The sequence below is a fragment of the Myxine glutinosa genome, unplaced genomic scaffold (genome assembly GCF_964187855.1).
Source record: "Myxine glutinosa unplaced genomic scaffold, kmMyxGlut1.1 SCAFFOLD_384, whole genome shotgun sequence".
Taxonomy (NCBI): Eukaryota; Metazoa; Chordata; class Myxini; order Myxiniformes; family Myxinidae; genus Myxine; species Myxine glutinosa.
This window is the reverse complement of record NW_027616490.1, coordinates 157335-174717: the sequence shown is the minus strand read 5'-3', so window position 1 is coordinate 174717 and position 17383 is coordinate 157335. Positions and strand designations below refer to the sequence as shown.

General features: G+C 48.4%; 1 protein-coding gene across 1 annotated transcript in view; it reads left to right on the top strand.

Moving 5' to 3' along the window:
• The window catches only part of LOC137412085 (pleiotropic regulator 1-like), a 52276-nt gene extending 45533 nt beyond the window's left edge, over positions 1–6743 (top strand). The window contains exon 3 of the mRNA XM_078768758.1: positions 6514–6743. Coding sequence (XP_078624884.1) covers positions 6514–6573 — 60 coding nt within the window. The 3' untranslated portion in view covers positions 6574–6743. The remainder of the gene's footprint in view (positions 1–6513) is intronic.
• The last annotated feature ends 10640 nt before the right edge of the window (positions 6744–17383 follow it).

Here is a 17383-nt window from a genome sequence, read left to right as displayed (position 1 = left end):
CTGGGGAAAGCCCTCTGATGACGATAATGGATTCCCCATGGTCAACGCAGACTCCGGCCACGATCGCAAAACTGCTGCTGGTGTAGGATCCACCCGCGAGGCTGGTCCGACCCATTCGGGGGGCTCAGTCCCGCTCCCAGCTGCCTCGTCTGGCCTGGCTCAAGCCCTTATTCCCCTTATGGTTGAGGGCCATTGTGTTCAGGCCTTGGTGGACACCGGATCTACGGATAGTTTTATCGACCAGCGACTTGTGCTCAGGCATGGATGGCGGATCGGGCGGTCTACACGACGGATCTTCATGGCATCCCAGGGACTCCGGCTTAGCACAAAAGGGGAATGCCGATTGAAACTAGTGCTAAAGGGACGGGTTTTCCCTGATGTACACCTTATGGTTTTACCCGCATTATGTGCTGATATTCTGCTAGGACACGATTTTCTTAAGCTGCATGGACGTCTGGTAATGGAGTTCGGTGGGCCTGACACTCTTGTTGTGGGGGCGGACGACGCGCTAACGGTGTGCGCCCTAGCGCAAATGGACGTCCGTCCGCTTTCGCTGTTCCCCAATCTAACCTCCGACTGTACCCCTGTCGCGGTAAAATCGAGACGCTACTCCCGCGCGGACATGCAATTCATTGCGGACGAAACGACTCAGCTCTTGAAAGACGGCATCATAGAACCTAGTAGGTCGCCGTGGCGTGCCCAGGTCTTAGTGGTGCGCAGTGAGGCCCATCGCAAACGCATGGTAATCGACTATTCCCAAACGATTAACCGCTTTACACAGCTGGATGCCTACCCCCTTCCGGGGATGGACGCGCTAGTGCAACAGGTGTCCCAGTATTCGGTCTATAGTACTCTCGATCTCCGTAGTGCGTACCACCAGATCCCTATCTCTAGGGCGGATCGTATCTATACCGCTTTCGAGTCGGGGCAGCGGTTGTACCAATTTACACGATTGCCCTTTGGGGTGACGAACGGGGTCGCTTGTTTCCAGAGGGCCATGGATGACCTCGTTGCGCGGGAGCACTTAACCGATGTTTTCGTCTACCTCGATAACCTTACGGTTTGTGGATATGACCAAGGGCACCATGACGCTAATCTGAAGCGCTTCCTTGCGGTCGCGCAACGGTATCACTTAACTATGAACGAGGATAAGTGCCGATACTCCCTACGCACCATAGATCTTCTGGGGTACACCGTGACCCATGGCTCTGTCTCTCCGGATAAGGAACGTCTGCGACCTTTGCTCGACATGGCCCCTCCCTGCGATCGGGCTTCCCTGAAACGCGCCCTTGGGCTGTTCGCCCATTACTCCAAATGGGTGCAAAATTTCTCCGCGAAACTTCGCCCCCTTGTGGCCTGCGACACCTTTCCCCTGAGTTCGGCCGCATTGACGGCCTTTGAAGGACTTAAGACCGACATCGCCCGAGCCGCCGTAGCAACCATTGACGAGAGCGGCTCGTTCGTCCTCGAAAGTGACGCCTCGGATCAGGCCATCGCGGCGACCCTCTCCCAAGGGGGACGTCCCGTGGCTTTCTTTTCACGGACTCTTACCTCCGCTGAGCGGCGGCACTCGTCCGTTGAAAAGGAAGCGTATGCGATCGTCGAGTCTATTCGGCGATGGCGCCCGTACCTACTCGGGCGGAGCTTCCAAATCATCACGGACCAGCAAAGCGTTGCGTTCATGTACGACACCTTACACGCCCAGCGCATTAAGAACGAGAAAATCACTCGCTGGCGTATCGAACTCGCCGACTTCTGTTACACCATCAAATATCGCCCAGGGAAGGATAACCAGGCCGCCGATGCCTTATCGCGCCCCACTACATGTGCTGGTATCACCTCGTTGGAGGGCCTACGGGTGCTGCATGCTACTGCGGGCCATCCCGGCGTAACGCGTTTCGCTCATTTCGTGCGGAGTGGGAATCTCCCTTACTCGATTGACGATATCCGCCGTATCTGTCGCGACTGCGCTATCTGCGCGGAAATCAAACCGCGTTTCTATAACCCCCCTATGGGGACTCTGGTGAAGGCTACACGCCCGTGGGAACGCTTGGCGATGGATTTCAAGGGCCCTTTGCCGGTGTCGAGCGGCTCTCGCTATCTGCTCACTATCGTTGATGAGTACTCACGATTCCCCTTTGCTTATATGTGCGCGGACATGACTGCTGCCACGGTGATGCGTTGCTTACAGAACTTGTTCTCAATGTTCGGTTACCCGGCCTATGTCCATACCGACCGGGGTGCAGTCTTCTTGTCTCAGGAGGTGCGCGGCTATCTGCTCCAAAACAACGTTGCGTCTAGTTACACCACGCCGTATAGACCCCAGGCTAATGGGCAGATCGAACGCTTCAACGGGATTATCTGGAGGGCCGTCATGCTCCATCTCCGGACCCACGGCCGGGGCCTCGATAAATGGGCTTGGTCGCTACCTGCGGCGTTGAACTCAATCCGGGCACTCCTGAGTACGGCAACTAACCAAACTCCCCACGAGCGTCTTTTCCACCACCCCAGGAGCTCGGGGTGTATACGGTCTTTGCCCAGTTGGCTCGCTGGGCCCGGGCCGGCCTACCTTAAACGGGCAGTTCGCGCGAGCAAGTACGACCCCCTTGTGGACAAAGTGCAGATTCTCCAGGCTAATCCTGAGCATGCTCGTGTGATGACGTCTGATGGTCGTGAGACTACTGTCTCCGTTCGTCATCTTGCCCCTTGCGGGGTCGACGACCTTAGTAGGGAATCGGACGAACCAGTCGAACCCGTCTATGAGACTATGACCTCTCCCGACGCTCCCATCGCCGACAGTCCACCGACCCTCCCCCCGTCGAGACTGCCCGGGTCCGACGACTTGGCGTTACCCCCTTCATCACCCGACCCTGTTGACGCCTCTGACACCGGGGATACAGGGTTACGAGACGCCGTACCCGGGGAATTTCGAACGCGTGCTGGCAGAGAAATTCGCCGCCCGGCCCGCTACGGTTGGGCCGACTAATACTCCGCGCCCATGCTGACGCTCACTCGCTTTTAGCCACGCGGCCGTATAATTCTGACGGGGGGTGAATGTAGTGAAATCGTATCCGTACTGAACCCGGGTGGGGATGCTCGCTGCTCGCTGTCATTGTTGTCCCCACTAGGGGCGTGACTATAAGACCCGTTGCTGTGTCAGTGCTCCGAGACTTCTCCCTTGTGACATGTTACATCGGTAGCCTCGTTAATGGTACGCCTTTATAGAATATCTAGCTTGCTTGCATTGACTGATATGAATGGCTTTATGAGATGTCGCATCGTATGCTTATTGTGTATTTCTACTTACAGGAATGATGTGATGATCTAAATGCAATTAAACCAAACCGTTGGACTAAAAGTTGTGCGGACCTGAATGGTTTTCCACAACACAAATTGTCAGTTTTTCATTTTCTACCCCTGTTGTACACACCCCATTTGTCCTTTCCTACCCTTCGTTCTTCTCCACATCCCTTATTTGTCCAAATCTCCCTCTTTTGTCGTTCAACCCCACTGTCGGCTTTCAACCCCCCCCCCTCCCCTTCCCTTCTCTCTACTGTTCATTTTGTCCTGTTGTGTCTTGGTCCGTTCAGTGTTCTCGCTCTTCCAGGAGCCTTGACTTTGTATATAAATGCAACTCGTAGATACATGAACTGGCCCCTCAGCTCTGAATTTTTATCTCACTGACAAAAATTTGTCTTTTTCATTCTGTACATAAGTAATACCTAGCTTGTTAACCTAGCTTGGTAATCCTAGCTTGTTCATTCTGTACATAAGTAATACCTAGCTTGTTAATCCTAGCTTGTTCATTCTGTACATAAGTAATACCTAGCTTGTTAACTTAGCTTGTTAACCATAGCTTGTTCATTCTGTACATAGGTAAAACCTAGCTTGTTAATTCTAGCTTGTTCATTCTGTACTTAAGTAATACCTAGCTTGTTAGCCTAGCTTGTTAATCCGAGCTTGTTCATTCTGTACATAAGTAATACCCAGCTTGTTAACCGAGCTTGTTAATCCTAGCTTGTTCATTCTGTACATGAGTAATACCCAGCTTGTTAACCGAGCTTGTTAATCCTAGCTTGTTCATTCTGTACATAAGTAATACCCAGCTTGTTAACCGAGCTTGTTAATCCGAGCTTGTTCATTCTGTACATAAGTAATACCCAGCTTGTTAACCGAGCTTGTTAATCCTAGCTTGTTCATTCTGTACATGAGTAATTCCGAACTTGTTAACTTGGATTTGTTTATTAAATGGTCTGTAAATAATTTGCAATTTGGAATTACCATGTCTGGAAACATTCATTCAATATTTCCGTTTATTCTGCAATTTTGTATACGTAGATATTGTTGTGTCACCAGCGATTAAGATCAGCCAAGTGACGGATAGCCGAACTGCTTGAACTCCGAGGCGACCAGCAGAAGATGGCTGTTAATTTATATGCACGGGATGGAAGACATGCGAGGCATTTATACAACGAAAAACAACAGGTTTATTCCCGAACCCACGAACAAAGAAACACCACAGTAAATTCAACAATCAAATAATTTAATGAAAAAAATGTAGGACGAAATATAATGTTGAGGTAAAAACTAATGTCTACAGAGGTACCTCACAAAGACTCCAGCATGCACACAGGGAAAAGAAAATGAAAAAAAAAAAATATCCCCTTTGGCCGGTGTCAGAGCAGCTTAATGTAAGGATTAAGAGACTTCACTTTGTTTAAAGATTTATTCAGTTATTGCGGAGAGAATCCAACTCAGAAACACAATACATTTCCAAAAAAACAATACAACGCGTCAACTTGTAGAAAGTTCACTGCTCCAGCCTTGTGTAGTTTCTCCTTATATAAAACGAAGTCTTCATTCATCTTCTCAGGGAGGAGTCAGACTTTGTGGCGCCGGGCCATCTGTTTTCTATCATGAAGTTACCAAACTGGTTTGTAAAAGATTGTTATCCCAGAAAGAAAGGAAAAAGGTCATTGTTCAGGCTGAGGGGGCAACATTCTCAGAGGCTTCGTGACATGTTCAATCTCAGATAATGAGTTATTGTACTGGAAGCAAGAGCTGTATCAGCACTATCGCCCCAGCACACATCCACAGAGGTGAAAAAGGCCATCCCACAAACTGCAGTCTTCACGCTCTGTTCCATATGCACTTTCTTTAGTATCTCATGCCAAAACTAAATGCTTTAAAAACAATTTAGCTCTCAAATGAAAGAATGGAGTTTGGGCAATGCAATTTAAATGCCTGCTATAACTCGTCTACTCTTGGTCTGTAGAGGTCTTTATAATTCTACAGCTGGCCAGTACTTATCTGTGGCCCGAATGGGTCCTTTTTGAGGAGAGTGGTGGTGACGAGGCTCAGAGCCTCCCGTTCGGGAAGCGGACAAGATGGCGACGCTCAACGAACAGCCTGGCTTTGAATGAAAGTGATGAAGACGGCCTCCTTTGCCTCCGAAGAGCACCAGAGTCAAAATCGTCTTTCAACGGCCACCCGTGCAGCCAGGAGCGCTCCCTTCTCCCAAAAGCATGCACCAAATTTGTTTACCACAAGGATCGTCAAGATGACGCAGCCTTCTAGTCCAAAAATACGAGAGACAGAGACAGAGACAGAGACAGAGACAGAGACAAAGGCAGACAGAGAGACAGAGGCAGACAGAGAGACAGAGGCAGACAGAGAGACAGACACAGACAGAGAGACAGACATACACAGACAGACAGACAGACAGACACAGACAGACAGACACAGACAGACAGACAGACAGACACAGACAGAGACAGAGACAGACACAGAGACAGACACAGAGACAGACAGACAGATAGAGACAGACAGACAGATAGAGACAGACAGACAGAGAGACAGACAGACAGAGAGACACACACAGACAGACAGACAGAGAAAACTCGACCCGCCCTTCTTCTTCACTCTGGTTCGCCAATCGGGTTGTTTGCCCCAGTTTTCCCCACCCACGTCCTATGGTCCAATCACGTCCCTCCGGGCGTGGCCTTTCTTTACCGCCCCCTTATTTCTCCGCCTCTTGTCTCACCTCTCAACTGGCTTAGTGTCCGGGAACCTGCTTGCTTGTAGTTGGCGGTTGTTATTAGTTAAAGGTGGCTTTCAGCGCCGGCCGTGGCAGCAAAACGCAATGGGAAAATTACCGAGGGAAATTACGCACTGGGGAAAATTATCCTTAAACCCTAGAGCTAATTAGCATGTCTACACTCCCCCCCGCCCCCATCCGTGTGAAGAACATATAAACAACTTTAGCTACAGTTTCCCTACTTACTGTACATTGAGATTTCTCCTACACGTTACACGGTCCATGCTATTACGTGTACAGTGCTGCCTTCCCTATGGTAGGGAAAGTAGCACTGGTTGGAGGTTATCTTTGTTTGTGCTTTCATTTATCCCCCACTAACATAACAATATTTCATGTTTTTCTTAGGTTGGAAGTTATCTTTGTTGGTCTTAAAGTGTTGATTTTAAATACCGTGCTTTGGCTTTCATGTTCTGCAGACTGAGGAGACTCATCCCATCAACTGGAAGCCTGAAATCATGAAGAGAAAAAGATTTTGATGTCAATGAGCTTCTCATGTAATTGCTGTTCATTTTTGTTTTCAAGGATTTGTTTCATTTTGGTTAAATGAGAAGATTCATTCATTTTGGTTAAATGAGCAGTTAATTACCATATTTCCTTCCATATGTGAAAAGTTATGACAGCTTTGCAATAAAAACTCTCATTTATATACTTTGTGTGCGGTTGAATTATTTTGACATTTGCCTTTTTTTTTTCTTTCTTTTTTTGTATACAGAATCGAGGCTCGTGAAAGAGCTAACATTTATCACAAAAAAAAAATCAAACAGACAAAAAATATATATAAAAATTGGGAGCAGTAGACAAGATGGGGAGAGAAGGGGAAAAACACAAACACAACATTTGAGAGCAGGGACATCGGGAGATGTGTGGGAAGGAGAGGGCTTGGAGGGAGGAGGCGTGGTAAGGGGGTGGGGGGTGGGAGAAGTATAAAACACAAGGACACCAAGGACTTCCAGGAAAGAAGTTGGTATTTCAAAAAAGTGGATTTGGGGTGAAATTAGCGGGGGTAGAAAAGATCAAGGTTTTGGATGGGGGAAGATAAGAGATGGTGGTGAACAGCTGTTTTAAAGACCTGGAGGGAGGAGCGGGATTGCCTGCGGTGAGTAAGTGAAAGGCCCTCGGAGATAGCTACATCGCGGGAGATTCGAATGATTCTGAACGCTTTGGTTTCAACAGCGTGAAGACGAGCTAGGTGTGAGGCAGGAGCACCACCCCAGAGGGGAGACCAGTACTCCATTGAGCTGCGGATGAAAGCCTTGTATGTGGTGAGGAGCTCAGGTGTGCCAAGGAAGGACTTCGCACGACGGAGGATGCCCAGTCGGCGACTGGCTTTGGAGGCCAGCTTGGAAATGTGGTTTTCCCAGGAAATATCATGGCAGATAGTGAGACCCAAAAGCTTGAGTGACGGAACTTCTTGGAGAGGATTATTCAGAAAGTGGATGGGAGGGTTGTCCAGTCGGTCTTTTCGGAGAGACATCGTAAGAGTGTGAGATTTGTCAGGATTGAAAGACATGTTCCACTTGTTTGCCCAGTCTGTGATTTTGTCCAGGGCTGCAGAGAGTGAGGAGGCTGCAGACTGCCGATCTGAGGGATGAGGAATGGAGCGGCAGAGAGTGGAGTCATCAGCAAAGAGATAGAGAGGATTTTCAAGAGAGTCAGAGAGATCATTGATGAAGACCAGAAAAAGCACAGGGCCCAGAACACTGCCTTGGGGAATTCCAGCCTGAACAGGAAGAGGAGATGAGAGAAACCCATTCAGGGCCACACGTTGACTGCGACTAGAGAGGAAGTCCGCCAGCCATGCGTGGAGATTTCCATGGATACCAAAGGAGGAGAGTTTGGTGAGCAGAGCGGGGTGCCAGACCGTATCGAAGGCACGTGATATGTCAAGGGAGACAGCTCTAATTTCCTGTTTGGCATTGAGGACCTCCATCCATTGTTGAGACGGCAGAAGCAGCATGTCCAGAGTAGAATGACCTGGTCTGAAACCAAATTGATGATCAGAGATCAAGCCATTGGAGAAGAGGAAAGATTTCATATCCGAAGCAATGATGGATTCCATGACTTTGCTGATAATTGGGAGTAGGCTGATTGGTCTGTAGTTGCAAGGATCTGGTTTTGCACCTTTTTGTGGAAAGCGGTGATGTTGGCTGATTTCCAAGCAGATGGCAGATGACCTTGAGCAAAAGAGAGGGTGAAGAGAACAGAGAGAGGAAGTGAAAGAGCGGAAGAACAGGATTTTAGGACCCGTGGGCTGATGCCGTCAGCTCCAGTTGCAGAATCAGAGTCGAGGGTTGACAGAAACTTTTCCACCTTGTCAGGAGGAAAGGACACAGAGTCCAGGAGCAGCTGGGTACGACTGGGTACAGAGAGGGATGGGTTTGGGACACAAGATTTAGAGGCAAACAGAGTTGAGGCATTCAGCTTTTTCATGTGCGGAGTCAGCTGTGTAGCCGTTTGAGGTAAGGGAGAGGATGGAGGGGGAACAAACACCAGAAACAGATTTGACCAGCCGCCACCAGGATTTGGAAGAGGGAGACAGATAAGAGAGTTCGGTCTTGAGAACGGAGAGATATTGTTTCCTGGCTCTCCTGAGGGTGGACACACACTTGTTTCGGGCTTTGTGAAAGGAAATGAGATTTCCTTCCGTTGGATTTGCTTTCCAGGAGACGAAGGCAAGTTGTTTCTGGGCAACAGCCTCACCACAAGATTCTGTGTACCATGGACGGGAGGAAGGGTATGACAACTGAAGACGAGATGGGATAAATCTGTGCATGAGAGAGAGCAATTTACTTTGGAAGAATTCCCAGGATGAGTTGATGTCAGAGGCGGTCAAGATGGGAGACCAGTCCAGATGTCTGCTTGAATGATGATGCTTGGATGATGATGCTTGAATGATGATGATGATGCTTGAAGATGGCTGCTTGAAGACCATGCCAGTTGGCCTGAGTGAAATGCCAGACTCGTCGACGCTGAGGTGGCTCTCTGAGAATGGTCAGAGAGATGTCCACTTTAACAAGCACATGATCAGATGAGCCGATTGGAGCAGAAGAAGAGCAGCAGACATTTTCAGGGAAGTTAGTCAAAATCAAGTCCAGAAGAGAAGATACTCCATTGACTGAGATCCATGTCGGGAAATTGACAGATTGTGTCAGTCCCAATGAGTCGCAGACGTCCTTTGCTGAGGAGCCATGGCTGGTGAGAGAGGTACCCACACCCAGCCAACTCGCATGGTGACAATTGAAATCACCACATTTGAGGAAGAGAGAGTTGGGATGAGTAGATAGAAGTTGGTCCATATTATCAGACAGCGAGATGTAGTTGGAGTCATCACTGTTTGGTGGACGGTACAACACACATATGAACAAAAGGTGGGTGCGAAGGGGAAGCCAGAGCCAGAGGTATTCCTGGGGGTGAGGTGGAGAGAGGGCAGTGCAGGGCGAGTGAGGAAGAGAGTTTTTGATAAAGATAGCAACCCCACCTCCAGGACGAGGCGCAGGTCTATCATACTGGAGGAGGGAGTAACCCGGGAGAGATACCAAGGAATCAGAGACATCATGAAGGAGGACAGTTTCTGTTAATCAGATCATGTCTGGTTTCTCAGAAGCAACCTGTTTGGAGAGATCAGTCAAGTTTGGGCGAAGGCCCCGGATGTTTGAGGTCCATACCGTTAATGAAGAAGGGGCAGCATCGGATACAGAATGGGGGGGGGGGGCAGGGGGGGAGGGGTCGGGTAAGATGTGGAAGATGTAAGGAGAGCTGTTGAAGGTGTGTCAGAGATTTCAGAATAGCTCAGAGAAAGGGAAGGATGGGGTGGGCAAAAGGTTTGATGGTGATTGGGTGAGGCACAGTGAGATGTTATTTGAGGAGGGGGAAGAGCGAGGCAGAAGGTTGGCGGAGATGGAAGTGAGAGTTTGAAGGGGGAAGAAGCGGGGAGAACGCTTTGAGGTAGGAGGGGTGAGAGGGGGGAAATGTAGAAGAAATGAGGGTGGGGAGATTTGAAGGGGAGGGGCTAGGGGGGAGTTTAGTAGGGAAGGGACAAGGGGGGGGGGATTTGAAAGGGATGGGAGATGGGGGAGATTTGGAGGGGACGGGTGAGGGTGGAGTCTAGGAGGGGAGGGGCGAGCAGTAGTCTAGGAGGGGAGGGGTTTGGGGGGAGTTTAGGAGGGAAGGGGCAAGGGGGGAGATTTGAAAGGGAAGGGTGATGGGGAGGATTTGGAGGGGAGGGTCAAGGGGGGAGATTTGGAGGGGAGGGGGGATGCGGAAGGGGAGGGGGGATTCACCAAACTAACACATGCGCCAAACTAACACATGCGCCAAACCAACACATTCGCCAAACTAACTCTTGCGCCAAACGAACACATGCGCCAAACCAACACATTCGCCAAACTGACACATGCGCCAAACCAACACATGCGCCAAACTAACACATGCGCCAAACCAACACATGCACCAAACTAACACATTCGCCAAACCAACATGCACCAAACCAACACATTCACCAAACCAACACATGTGCGAAACCAACACATTCGCCAAACTAACACATGCGCCAAACTAACACATGCGCCAAACAAACACATGCACCAAAATAACACATGCGCCAAACCAACACATTCACCAAACAAACACCCACCAAACCAACAAATGCGCCAAACTAGCACATGCGCAAAACCAACACATTCACCAAACCAACACATGCGCCAAACTAGCACATGCGCCAAAGCAACAAATTCACCAAACTAACACATGTGCCAAACCAACACATGCGCCAAACTAAAACATGCGCCAAACCAACAAATTCACCAAGCGAACACATGCGTCAAACCAACACATGCGCCAAACTAACACATGCGCCAAACCAACACATGCGCCAAACCAACACATGTGCCAAACCAACACATGCGCCAAACCAACACATGCGCCAAACCAACACATTCGCCAAACCAACACATGCGCCAAACCAACACATTCACCAAACTAACACATGTGCCAAACCACCACATGCGCCAAACCAACACATTCACCAAACTAACACATGCGCCAAACTAACACATGCGCGAAACCAACACATTCGCCAAACCAACACATTCACCAAACTAACACATGTGCCAAACCAACACATGCGCCAAACCAACACATGCGCCAAACTAACACATGCGCCAAACCAACACATTCGCCAAACTAACACATGCGCCAAACGAACACATGTGCCAAACCCAAAAAATTAGCCAAACTAACACAAGCACCAAACAATCACATGCGCCAAAATTACACATGCGCCAAACCAACTCATTCGCCAAACCAACACATGCGCCAAACTAACACATTCGCCAAACCAACACATGCGCCAAACCAACACATTCACCAAACTAACACATGCGCCAAACTAACACATGCGCCAAACCAACACATTTGCCAAACCAAGACATGCGCCAAAATAACACATGCGCCAAACCAACACATTCGCCAAACTAACACATGCGCCAAAACGACACATTTGCCAAACTAACACATTCGCCAAACTCACACATGTGCCAAACTAACACATGCGCCAAACTAACACATGCGCCAAACCAACACATTTGCCAAACCAAGACATGCGCCAAAATAACACATGCGCCAAACCAACACATTCGCCAAACTCACACATGTGCCAAACTAACACATGCGCCAAACCAACACATTTGCCAAACTAACACATGCGCCAAACTAACACATGCGCCAAACTAACACATGCGCCAAATGAACACATGCGCCAAACCAACACATGCGCCAAACTAACACATGTGCCAAACCAGCCCATGCGCCAAACCAACACATTCGCCAAACCAACACATGCCCCAAACTAACACATTCGCCAAACTAACACATGCGCCACACTAGCATATGCGCAAAACCAACACATGCGCACACTAGCACATGCGCAAAACCAACACATTCGCCAAACCAACACATGCGCCAAACTAAGACATGCGCCAAACCAACACATTCGTCAAAGCAACACATTCGCCAAACGAGCAAATGCGCCAAACCAACACATGCGCCAAACTAACACATGCGCCAAACTAACACATGCGCCAAACTAACACATGCGCGAAACCAGCCCATGCGCCAAACCAACACATTCGCCAAACTAACACATGCCCCAACCTGACACATTCGCCAAACTAACACATTCGCCACACGAGCACATGCGCAAAACCAACACATTCGCCAAACCAACACATGCGCCAAACTAACACATGCGCCAAACCAACACATTCGCCAAACTAACACATGCGCCAAACGAACACATGTGCCAAACCCAAAAAATTCGCCAAACTAACACAAGCACCAAACAATCACATGCGCCAAAATAACACATGCGCCAAACCAACTCATTCGCCAAACCACCACATGTGCCAAACCAACACATTCACCAAACTAACACATGCGCCAAACCAACACATTTGCCAAACCAAGACATGTGCCAAAACCAACACATTCGCCAAACCAACACATTCGCCAAACCAACACATTCGCCAAACCAACACATTCACCAAAGCAAACCATTAGCCAAACTAACACATGCGCCAAACCAACACATTCACCAAACTAACACATGTGCCAAACCAACACATGCGCCAAACTAACACATGCGCCAAACCAACACATTCGCCAAACTAACACATGCGCCAAACGAACACATGTGCCAAACCCAAAAAATTCGCCAAACTAACACATGCACCAAACAATCACATGTGCCAAAATAACACATGCGCCAAACCAACTCATTCGCCAAACTAACACATGCGCCAAACTAACACATACGCCAAACAAACACATGCGCCAAACAAACACATGCGCCAAAATAACACATGCGCCAAACCAACACATTCGCCAAACGAACACATGCGCCAAAGCAACACATTCGCCAAACTAACACATGCGCCAAAACGACACATTTGCCAAACTAACACATTCGCCAAACTAACACATGTGCCAAACTAACACATGCGCCAAACCAACACATTTGCCAAACTAACACATGCGCCAAACTAACACATGCGCCAAACGAACACATGCGCCAAACCAACACATGCGCCAAACCAACACATGCGCCAAACTAACACATTCGCCAAACCAACACATGCCCCAAACGAACACATTCGCCAAACTAACACATGCGCCACACTAGCACATGCGCAAAACCAACACATGCGCCACACTAGCACATGCGCAAAACCAACACATTCGCCAAACCAGCACATGCGCCAAACTAAGACATGCGCCAAACCAACACATGCGCCAAACCAACACATGCGCCAAACTAACACATGCGCGAAACCAGCTTATGCGCCACACTAGCACATGCGCAAAACCATCACATTCGCCAAACGAGCAAATGCGCCAAACCAACACATGCGCCAAACTAACACATGCGCCAAACCAACACATGCGCCAAACTAACACATGCGCGAAACCAGCTTATGCGCCACACTAGCACATGCGCAAAACCATCACATTCGCCAAACCAACACATGCGCCAAACTAACACATGCGCAAAACCATCACATTCGCCAAACCAACACATGTGCCAAACTAACACATGCGCCAAATCAACACATGCGCCAAATCAACACATTCGCCAAACTAACACATGCGCCAAACGAACACATGTGCCAAACCCAAAAAATTCGCCAAACTAACACAAGCACCAAACAATCACATGCGCCAAAATAACACATGCGCCAAACCAACTCATTCGCCAAACCACCACATGTGCCAAACCAACACATTCACCAAACTAACACATGCGCCAAACTAACACATGCGCCAAACTAACACATGCGCCAAACCAACACATTTGCCAAACCAAGACATGTGCCAAAACAAACACATTCGCCAAACCAACACATTCGCCAAACCAACACATTCACCAAAGCAAACCATTAGCCAAACTAACACATGCGCCAAACCAACACATTCACCAAACTAACACATGTGCCAAACCAACACATGCGCCAAACTAACACATGCGCCAAACCAACACATTCGCCAAACTAACACATGCGCCAAACGAACACATGTGCCAAACCCAAAAAATTCGCCAATCTAACACAAGCACCAAACAATCACATGTGCCAAAATAACACATGCGCCAAACCAACTCATCCGCCAAACTAACACATGCGCCAAACTAACACATACGCCAAACAAACACATGCGCCAAACAAACACATGCGCCAAAACAACACATGCGCCAAACGAACACATGCGCCAAAGCAACACATTCGCCAAACTAACACATGCGCCAAAATGACACATTTGCCAAACTAACACATGCGCCAAACTAACACATGCGCCAAACTAACACATGCGCCAAACGAACACATGCGCCAAACGAACACATGCGCCAAACGAACACATTCGCCAAACTAACACATTCACCAAACTAATACATGTGCCAAACCAACACATTCACCAAACCAACACATGCGCCAAACTAAAACGTGTGCCAAAGCAACACATTCGCCAAACCAACACATTCACCAAACTAACACATGTGCCAAACAAACACATGCGCCAAACTAACACATGCACCAAACCAACACATTCGCCAAACTAACACATGCGCCAAACGAACACATGTGCCAAACCCCAAAAATTCGCCAAACTAACACAAGCACCAAACAATCACATGCGCCAAAATTACACATGCGCCAAACCAACTCATTCGCCAAACCAACACATGTGCCAAACTAACACATTCGCCAAACCAACACATTCACCAAACTAACACAAGCACCAAACAATCACATGCGCCAAAATTACACATGCGCCAAACCAACTCATTCGCCAAACCACCACGTGCGCCAAACCAACACATTCACCAAACTTCGACATGCGCCAAACTAACACATGCGCCAAACCAACACATTTGCCAAACCAAGACATGCGCCAAAATAACACATGCGCCAAACCAACACATTCGCCAAACGAACACATGCGCCAAACCAACACATTCGCCAAACTAACACATGCGCCAAAACGACACATTTGCCAAACTAACACATTCGCCAAACTCACACATGTGCCAAACTAACACATGCGCCAAACCAACAAATTTGCCAAACTAACACATGCGCCAAACTAACACATGCGCCAAACGAACACATGTGCCAAACCAGCCCATGCGCCAAACCAACACATTCGCCAAACCAACACATGCCCCAAACTAACACATTCGCCAAACTAACACATGCGCCACACTAGCATATGCGCAAAACCAACACATGCGCCACACTAGCACATGCGCAAAACCAACACATTCGCCAAACCAACACATGCGCCAAACTAAGACATGCGCCAAACCAACACATTCGTCAAAGCAACACATTCGCCAAACGAGCAAATGCGCCAAACCAACACATGCGCCAAACTAACACATGCGCCAAACCAACACATGCGCCAAACTAACACATGCGCGAAACCAGCCCATGCGCCAAACCAACACATTCGCCAAACTAACACATGCCCCAACCTGACACATTCGCCAAACTAACACATGCGCCACACTAGCACATGCGCAAAACCAACACATTCGCCAAACCAACACATGCGCCAAACCAACACATGCACCAAACCAACACATTCGCCAAACTAACACATGCGCCAAACGAACACATGTGCCAAACCCAAAAAATTCGCCAAACTAACACAAGCACCAAACAATCACATGCGCCAAAATAACACATGCGCCAAACCAACTCATTCGCCAAACCACCACATGTGCCAAACCAACACATTCACCAAACTAACACATGCACCAAACCAACACATTTGCCAAACCAAGACATGTGCCAAAACAAACACATTCGCCAAACCAACACATTCGCCAAACCAACACATTCACCAAAGCAAACCATTAGCCAAACTAACACATGCGCCAAACCAACACATTCACCAAACTAACACATGTGCCAAACCAACACATGCGCCAAACTAACACATGCGCCAAACCAACACATTCGCCAAACTAACACATGCGCCAAACGAACACATGTGCCAAACCCAAAAAATTCGCCAAACTAACACAAGCACCAAACAATCACATGTGCCAAAATAACACATGCGCCAAACCAACTCATTCGCCAAACTAACACATGCGCCAAACTAACACATACGCCAAACAAACACATGCGCCAAACAAACACATGCGCCAAAATAACACATGCGCCAAACCAACACATTCGCCAAACGAACACATGCGCCAAAGCAACACATTCGCCAAACTAACACATGCGCCAAAACGACACATTTGCCAAACTAACACATTCGCTAAACTAACACATGTGCCAAACTAACACATGCGCCAAACCAACACATTTGCCAAACTAACACATGCGCCAAACTAACACATGCGCCAAACGAACACATGCGCCAAACCAACACATGCGCCAAACTAACACATGCGCCAAACCAGCCCATGCGCCAAACCAACACATTCGCCAAACCAACACATGCCCCAAACTGACACATTCGCCAAACTAACACATGCGCCACACTAGCACATGTGCAAAACCAACACATGCGCCACACTAGCACATGCGCAAAACCAACACATTCGCCAAACCAGCACATGCGCCAAACTAAGACATGCGCCAAACCAACACATTCGTCAAAGCAACACATTCGCCAAACGAGCAAATGCGCCAAACCAACACATGCGCCAAACTAACACATGCGCCAAACCAACACATGCGCCAAACTAACAAATGCGCGAAACCAGCTTATGCGCCACACTAGCACATGCGCAAAACCATCACATTCACCAAACCAACACATGCGCCAAACTAACACATGCGCAAAACCATCACATTCACCAAACCAACACATGCGCCAAACTAACACATGCGCCAAATCAACACATGCGCCAAATCAACACATTCGCCAAACTAACACATGCGCCAAACGAACACATGTGCCAAACCCAAAAAATTCGCCAAACTAACACAAGCACCAAACAATCACATGCGCCAAAATAACACATGCGCCAAACCAACTCATTCGCCAAACCACCACATGTGCCAAACCAACACATTCACCAAACTAACACATGCGCCAAACTAACACATGCGCCAAACCAACACATTTGCCAAACCAAGACATGTGCCAAAACAAACACATTCGCCAAACCAACACATTCGCCAAACCAACACATTCACCAAAGCAAACCATTAGCCAAACTAACACATGCGCCAAACCAACACATTCACCAAACTAACACATGTGCCAAACCAACAC